The sequence below is a fragment of the Boleophthalmus pectinirostris genome, unplaced genomic scaffold (genome assembly GCF_026225935.1).
Source record: "Boleophthalmus pectinirostris isolate CB_2022bp ecotype Guang Dong unplaced genomic scaffold, ASM2622593v1 HiC_scaffold_6, whole genome shotgun sequence".
Taxonomy (NCBI): Eukaryota; Metazoa; Chordata; class Actinopteri; order Gobiiformes; family Gobiidae; genus Boleophthalmus; species Boleophthalmus pectinirostris.
Window position 1 is genome coordinate 34,606,494 of NW_026571447.1, and position 8,877 is coordinate 34,615,370.

The 8,877-nt window shown below is 38.2% G+C and overlaps 1 protein-coding gene across 1 annotated transcript in view; it reads left to right on the forward strand.

Annotated features, from left to right (window-relative positions):
* The window catches only part of adgrb1a (adhesion G protein-coupled receptor B1a), a 264,634-nt gene extending 256,019 nt beyond the window's left edge, over positions 1-8,615 (forward strand). The window contains exons 30-32 of the mRNA XM_055163913.1: positions 4,242-4,277; positions 4,391-4,537; positions 8,402-8,615. Coding sequence (XP_055019888.1) covers positions 4,242-4,277; positions 4,391-4,537; positions 8,402-8,596 — 378 coding nt within the window. The 3' untranslated portion in view covers positions 8,597-8,615. The remainder of the gene's footprint in view (positions 1-4,241; positions 4,278-4,390; positions 4,538-8,401) is intronic.
* The last annotated feature ends 262 nt before the right edge of the window (positions 8,616-8,877 follow it).

The following is an 8,877-nucleotide window of genomic DNA, read 5'->3' on the forward strand; positions in this document are numbered from 1 at the left end:
TGGATTTTTTTGCGACTGATATGATATTTTTTGCAGCCGATATATTTAGATGTAAAAATTCACAATAAATCTTCAATTGATTATAAAACTTAGGTTTGATTCTATTGGATTTTAAATTGGGTTTGTTTAGGTGACATTTATTGTTACTCTGCCTCTTTACAGTCAGATTTAAAGACAATAGGTAGGACTAATGGCATTTTTGTATGACATTCTCGCCAGTAAAGAAAGTAAGTAAGTATGCATGCGTAAATACCGATCATTCACACCTCTATTCACAGCTCATGTACATATCAATGCAGGTCCAAAAACATATATACAGCCACTACTATAGTCACTTTACAGTAGGCCAATGTCAGACAAAACTGGCTGTTTATGTGTGAGAGCTACAGCAGCTAAACTATGACAAAGAAACAAAAGTAGCTTCAAAACCGACAAATGTGCAACACTCACCTCTCACACAGGCTCCTCTCAGATCACAAGTTTGCACTAATAAGTGTCCTTTCAATCCTGACTCAAAAAGACCGTCCATATAAAGAATATAATCCATCATGATGACAGCAGCTACGTGTGTAAACCGGCGCATGTCTGTGATGTAACTCTGGGCAGTACAGCCACAGACAAAGACAAATGACTCCGGAGATAAATACTGATGCGGAGCCACATATTAAGACATTTATCTGTCTGTAAATTGTATTAAATTGACATAATATAGAGATTCTAAGCTTTATAATGAGGTATAACATGCCCACGTGGACTATCGGCCCATATCAGCAAGATTTAGGTCGATATCCAATATGTCTCCAAGGGTCCATAATATCGGCCAACCGATATATCGGTCAGGCCTTACTTGGCATGCCTATTTTTATAAAGATGGATAAGTTTAGAGTAACTGTACCAGATTTTTTCATCTCTGCATGATGAGTTTAAAAGTGCATTTCACAACTTTCAGAGACCATGACGATAAAATTAACAACAATTAGCATGCAAACAGCACACTTCCTGATTATCAGACTATGAAACGCTTTATAATTAGATGCAGACAGAACAGCAGACTTATTTTGACCTCGAGAGCTGCTTATACAATAGATCTGTACTGGAGCAAGACGAATTTTGCTCAAATATATCGTCAAATACCATCCTGCAAATGTCACCATGGAGACAAGCTGGTAGTCCTCACCAGAAGAGTTCAAGATTGCACTTTTAACATTTTGGAAATGACATTCAAAAACATTTATTGTCAATTTATGTCAGTGTGGTATCCATCACCTTATTTTTATTTTGAATCAGTCAGATTTTCGTTGTATTTTTTTTATATATATCTCTTCATATATCAATGTGAAAGATGCCCAATATTCATGTTCCATCATCTTTTGTTTTGTTGGCACAGACATACAGCCATCCATCAACTAAAACATGGAACAGAATCACACTATGAAAACAACCTGCTCTGTTTGACGAGCACAGCTTAAGTGAACGGAGATGACCAACGAGGGAGGCATACCATAATTAGTTCAACCACGTAAAGTTAATTTCACAAAATAAAAACGTCTCCGAGGACAGCTCTGAACTACCCTCCTCTCCTGCCCAGATCATATTGTGTTTTAATAATGGCTCCCTTACTGCTGTGATTATCAAATTAATACCAGGCTCCACCTTATCACTTAATGTATCATGTTTAATGGACTAAAATGGCCAGGAGGAAGCTGGGACTATAAACAGGGCCAAAGACGAAGTAGGGTTGTGAAGTTACAGTTTGTGGTGTTGCAAAATTAGCGAGATTAAAAGAATTATAAAAATGAATCAACCCATTAATGAGAATAAAGTTAATACAGTATTTTCCGGACTATAAGTCGCTCCGGAGTTTAAGTCGCACCAGCCCAAAAAATACGCAAGAAGAAAAAACAATATAAGTCGCACTTTTTGGGGAAATGTATTTTATAAAATCAGAGACCAGGAACTGACATTTTATCTTGAAAGGCAAGTTCTAGTAATAACAACAGAACAGAGAACAACAGGAATAATGTTAATATGTTAACGTAACATATCAACAGTTATTCAGATAATTATATCATAAACAACAAAACATAAGTTTATCAAACTCACAATCTCACTCCAAATCACTAAATCCATTGAATTCTTTATCCTCTGTGTCACTTCTGCGCGACCTCCGGAGATAAACCATAGATCCATGATGTAAACATTGCGCCGCTTCCTCTTCTGTGTCGCTGTCGTCAGACTCAGCATCAGTTCCAGTTAGAATTATTCCGGCCTTTCTGAATCCCGACAGGATGGTTTCGGTTTGTCTCTGAAGTCCAGGCTTTGTCGTTTCATCCAGTGACTTCCAGGAAAGTTGCATGGTGCATCCTCTCGGTTGCCGTGAAGCTGTGTTCTCCATCCCTGCTTTCCTCCAGTCCTTCACAAGTTTCTCGCTCATTCCAAACTTTCTTTCCGCTGCTCGATTACCATTTTCGGCTGATTATTTCCCTATTTGCAGCAAGACAGCAGCTTTTTCTACAAGAGGCATGTGCAGTAGAGTGAAGTGACAGTGGTACAGGAGTAATAGTAGTACTAGATACTGACACAAAAGCCTCACGCTCCCTCTCGCGGCTGTCAGTCTGAAAATTTTAATATATAAGTCGCACCGGAGTATAAGTCGCAGGAAACACCCAAACCATGAAAAAAAGTGTGACCTATAGTCCGAAAAATACAGTAATCCATTAGTGCATCCAAAAAAAAAAAAAAGATGCATTTGGATTTGAGACAAAATCTTGATTCTTTTTTTTTTTTTTTTTTGTATCTTTAAAATATGAGATAACTATTTTTTTTTAAAGATAAAATAAACTTTTATTTGTTTATTTGTGTCACAATGGGGAAATTAAAGTGTTGCAGCATAAAGTTTAAGGAGTAGGAGAATAAGAACATGCAATCAAAATCAAGCTCAAGATAAGACAATAAAAAAACCAATAAAGATTTAAGTAGACATCAAAACTATCACAACACTGTTCAGCAGAGAAAAGCGATAAGGCTACAAAACTTTTGTAAAATCGGAATCAGAGAAAGAAAATGTTATACTAGCTGCAAAATATAGTGTTTAGAAATGTCTCTGTTTATTACAAAGAGATTGCATCTGGTCAAGAAACTAGTAATTGTGAACACAGCCAAAATACTCTTCCTATATTCAAAAAAGATTTATTCAAAGTTATACAGATTAATATAGTCTTTTTCAAAATCTCAAAAGTGGTTTATTTCTGAATACTTCTCAGAAACATCCGCAGTTTTCCGGTCTAAAGTTCACTCGCAAAGGTTACTCTCCGCTGAGGATGCAGTGCAGCATTAGATGTTAAAGTGACCTGGATGTGTGCCCATCGGTGTCTTTTCACTGGAGGGCAGAATCGCCACGGTAACACCATGTGATCCGGCAGCTGCCACATCTGCGGAGCCGCGGGTCAGGCCTTCCTCCACCGCGCCGTGACGAAGAGCTTAAAGGGCGCGTTCACAATCTGTTAACAGCAAACTCAGGCCAGAACATGTTTCAAATGCTATGAAATTCTGCAACACCAAAACGATGACTATTTTCACTCTTTTAAAACGTATAAACTAGTTCTCAAAAATATTTGTTCGTGTTAATTTCATTTTTTTAAATCGGTTGATCTTTATTTTTTTGCTCCAGTAATCACCCCAGTAAAACGTGAAAAAAAAAAAGACTTTTTACCAACAGATTTCTCAGACAACATATGTCCATATTAGATTTTGTTTCAGTTTAACATTTTTGCTCCAAGAAATACTAAATGCCCAAAATATTTTGCTTGGCCTGTAGATTTTTTATGCATAAATTAAAATAAATTCATCAAGTTTCCTCAGCTCAACAACATTTAACATTTTTCCAACACTAAATGCTAATAATTAGACTTTTATGTGCTTAATAAACCAATTAATTTGAACTCAAAATAGGTTTCCACACACCCACTAATGAGCTAAATTAAGTTTAAACTAAAGGGACTAATTGAGGAATAAGAGCACCACAAACTGTACTTTCAAAGCTGTTAAGCAAAGCCTGAACATTCACATTTATTAATACCCTCAAATATATAAACTGTTTAACACCAGTCTTGTCTTGTTTATTTTATTTATTAACAAATCTTTATTTCTTGAGTGAGACTGAACAATAATATCCCTTTAAAACACTGTTTACAAAGTAAAACCCAGACCTTACCTTTAATCTGTCTCTCATCTTCCCCCAGAGACGAAAATCACGCTATGCAGAGCTTGACTTTGAGGTAATTCTAGTCTTTTTTAATCCTCTCTAAACCAAAACACAGTTGATACATTGATACTGGTAGCGTTAGCGTTTTGAGTAAACCCGGTGGTGTTGTGTGCGCTGTCCCTGTAGAAGATAATGCACACGAGGAAGAGACACCAGGACATGTTTCAGGAGCTGAGCAGGAAGACGCACACTGATAGAGAGTCTCCACCAGAGGGCAGAGCGGCCAAAAGATGGAGCGTGTCCTCAGCCAGCAGTGACAAGACCAACATGAGTGTAAAGAACCACGCCTCCTGTCCCGACCCTCCTACCCCTGTTTACCTTATATACCTATACACACCCCCTTATATACCTTTACCTATACACACTTTTATACACACTCTTATATACTTTTACCTTATACACACCCTTATTTACCTTTACCTATACACACTTTTATATATCTTTACCTTTACCTGTACACACCCGTATACACCTTTACACTATATACACGCTTACATACTTTTACCTGTACACATCTTTATACGCCTTTACCCAGTGGTCCCCAACCTTTTTTGCGCCATGGACCGGTTTTATGTCCGACAATATTTCGCAGGCGGGGGTTGTGGTGGGGGGGTGAGGTGCGGACCGGGGCAGGGGTACCGGCGCCCTTAGGGACAATATTTTCATAGACCGGTGCCGTACGAGAGGAAGCAGGAGGAGGTGCGGCATGGCTTAGTCCTGGTTTTAGACTTGGTTTACACCTGATTTATTTTTGGTTTTAGACTTGATTTAGACCTGGTTTAGTCCTGGTTTAGGGCACGTTCACACCGCAGAGTTCAATTATTTGGTCCGCACCAGGCAATAAAATTATTATTATGTAGCATATAGATTCCAGTGTGGTCTGCTTTCACACCGGCAAACGAACCAAATTTGGTCAGATTGACGTTTCATCAATGTTTATCTTCCGAAAGAAATAACTGCCCATTTGGGGTCAGCCCGACGTTCTCCCGGGAAACATTGGTACCGCTTGATTTCATGTGGATCCGAGTGCGATTGATGCTTTCACACCAACGAAAACGAACTGAACTAAGAGCTTATGGTTCAAATGGACCTGTTGGTGCACACCAACTACTGTCGGTGTGGAAACACCTTTAGTCCTGGTTTAGTCCTGGTTTAAGTTTAGTTTAGTTTTCTGGTTTTAGTTTAGTTTAGTCCTGGTTTTAGTTCTAGTTTAGTCCTGGTTTTTTAGTTTAGTTTAGTTTAGTCCTGGTTTTAGTTTTGGTTTAGTCCTGGTTTTAGTTCTAGTTTAGTCCTGGTTTAGTTTTGGTTTAGTCCTGGTTTTAGTTCTAGTTTAGTCCTGGTTTAGTTTTGGTTTAGTCCTGGTTTTAGTTCTGGTTTAGAGATGCGGACCACGAGGCATGGTCCAGATGGCATATGAGAGGACGGGTTCGTGCTTTCACGACCAAACGACCCAGGGCCCAGTACCGGTCCCGTTCCCGGGGGTTGGGGACCCCTGCCTTTACCTGTACACAACCTTATATACTTTTACTTGTACACAACTTTATATACTTTTACTTATACACAACCTTCTATATTTTTACCTGTACACACCCTTATTTACATTTACCTATACACAATCTTATGTAGCTTTACCTATACACAACCTTTTATACTTTTACTTGTACACAACCTTATATATTTTTACCTGTTCACACCCTTATATCCCTTTACCTATACACACACTTAGGAGACATACGACTTGGTTTAGGTTTACTGGTACTACCCTAACTCATTTAACTTCATGTTGAGAAAAAGTTAAAATAGAAACTAAACGATTTAATAATTGATCGAGATATATCACTTAACTTAAAGTAACACTGCGTAACTTTCTGGAGGTGTCCTGTCACCTGCATGAATCCATGGAAACAGAAATTTAAAACCATACTAGTGTCATTTTCCGTGGACATACAATATTATAATCAAAGGAACAATATTTCCGTGGAGACAAGCAGGTGAAGGCGCTTTCCCAGGTCAAATAAGAGTCAGGTTTGCTCACAGTAAAGACGAATTCAGAAGTAGGACATTTCAAATCTCCAGTCTTATTTCGGTGACTTCTTTGGTTACGCAGCCTCACAGAGCTGGGTCCATGTTGGCCTGTAGCTGCCTCATCTCCATGGCACCAGTTTATTTCTTCAGACATAATCCATCCTCCTCCAGAGCTCCATTCATCCCACAGCTCTGAACACTTGAGCACGTAGCCACCTTCAGACTAAACTACAAAACTCCAGCAGCTTATTTGAAGTTACCTTAATGTCTTTAGTTAACAAGAGAAACAGAGAAATCAGTTCTCCCAGATGTGCTCCAGCTGCCGTCAAAGATAATGAGTAATTAGTAGATTTAACAAGTTTGCCAGCCCATTTTGGTGGTTTTGGTGCCAATTTTGACTCAAATTTGGCAGCAAAATATAATTAGTTTTGCCGTCAATCACCCTTAAGAGAAATTATATTGTAATACATGCAGCAATTATGGTCAAAAGACAAAATTTTGAAAAATATAAATGAGTTTGAGAACACAGGATACTGACTAGTGAATGTGAGTACCAATTTAGCAGCAGTAGTAGAGTAGTTTAATTTTGATATTATTACAGAAACTGACTACATAACTGTTAACTTTAGTATTTAAAAACAAAATTACCTCAGATAAACGATAATGTAGCAATAATAATAATTTGCTGGTTGTATCACTTTTTCTATTTCTATTCATGGGTTTCAGGCACAGGATTCCTTCTTGTTTTGAAGGATTTGCTGCGTTCCTCTGTTGTTATTATAGACTATATATGTATATTCCAAAAAGAAAGTGAGCATGGCTGCGATTTGGTTCCATCGACGCTGGTTCCAATTTACTTTCTATTGAAAAATCGCCGCTTGTCTCTCTTTAACTGTTTCCGTAAGCCTTGTCATTTTGGTCTTAAAATATGAGTATTAACCCGCTGGACATAATTCTCCAGTTTTTAATTCACAATTTTGTTTATAAATCTGTATAAACGTTAATTTTACATGTTAGCAGCTTTAACTGCAAGCCTCAATGAGCTTCATTTGGCTGGAGCTGAATGCTTAAAGTGACATTACTCTCCCGCAGTCCACTACTTTATATTTCTAAAAGAGGTGGGACCAAGTCGTTGTTTTGCAAGTCTCACGTAAGTCTCAAGTCTTTGACCTCAAGTCCGAGTCAAGTCCCAAGTCAAAGACAGGAAAGTCCAAGTCGAGTCTCGAGTAACTGGCCCATAAGTCCAAGTCAAGTCCAAGTCGTCTGCTTTGAGCTTCAAGTCACTTTAAGTCTTTAAGTACTAAATATATCTTAGATTTTTGCAGTTTATATGAATTTTAAACTAAATTGTACTTAAAAAGTCGTGGAATATTTATGTTTGAGTATTTATATAAGAGTTGTAGAAATGTTCATTTTTCCTTTTTAAATGTCTTGACAAGATCTTAGTGTGAATCATTACAGCCAAAATAGAAAGAATACTGATTTAAAAGCGCTAAATAACAATTATTTTGTTATGGAGTTCTATGTAGTTCTCTCTGTTTTACTGCATTTTACTATGTATTATTGTAGTACATTTGATGATCCAATATCACAGTATTTCACAGTACTTCAGGTGCATCCAAAGTAACAAACAGAGAAGTGGGAGTGACATGTTCCAGTTTGTTCCTGTAAAATTAAGCAAAGCATTTATCAGCTATAAAGACTTTTCTTTTTTTAGAAAATAATTTTTTTTTAGGAGAAGCATCAAATCTTCTCAAGTCACAGGCCTCAAGTCCAAGTCAAGTCCCAAGTCTTTGACCTTCAAGTCCAAGTCGAGTTCCAAGTCTTTGTCCATTTTATCAAGTCAAGTCTCTAGTCCTAAAAATAGTGACTCAAGTCTGACTCGAGTCCAAGTCTGTCCATATTGTCTGTGGAAAGATCCTCGCAAAACTCTTCAAATCAGGAAGGAATCATTCGCCTGAAACCCACAAATATCAAACTTAGAATTAAAAATATTGCAAAGCTGGTTATCAAACAGATATTACAGTTTATCAAAATCAGCACAATTATTAAAAAAAAAAGAAAACTGTTATGATCTTGAAACCGTTCTTACTTGTTTTTACTTGTGTGTAGGAAAAGCAGCAGACCCCCAGTAAGCGGGGCTGGGAGGGCATCCGGAAGCCCCACTCTCCCCCGTCTTGGGTGCGCAAGGACCTGGAGACGGTGGCCGCGTCCCCCCTGGAGCTCCAGACGGTGGAGTGGGAGAAGAACAGCGCCACCATCCCTCTGGTGGGGCAGGAGATTATGGACCTACAAACTGAGGTGTAACTCCGTCCTTTTCAAAACGTTCTCCACCAAAACAAGACAGACGAAGCAGACGAGAAATAAGGTACACTGCCCCGCGCCGTTGAAAAAGAGGGAATCGATAAGAGGAAGTTGAAATTTACGGAGAGATTGTGAACGCAGCGTCTACTTTTATGTGTTAAATTTCTGATGTTATTTGAACATTTTTGAGGACGAGTTATTACAACTAAAACAGAATCACAACGACACCCACGCAGTGTTCACTCCTTGTATTCAATGGTTATAACTTCCACCATCTTTGAGTT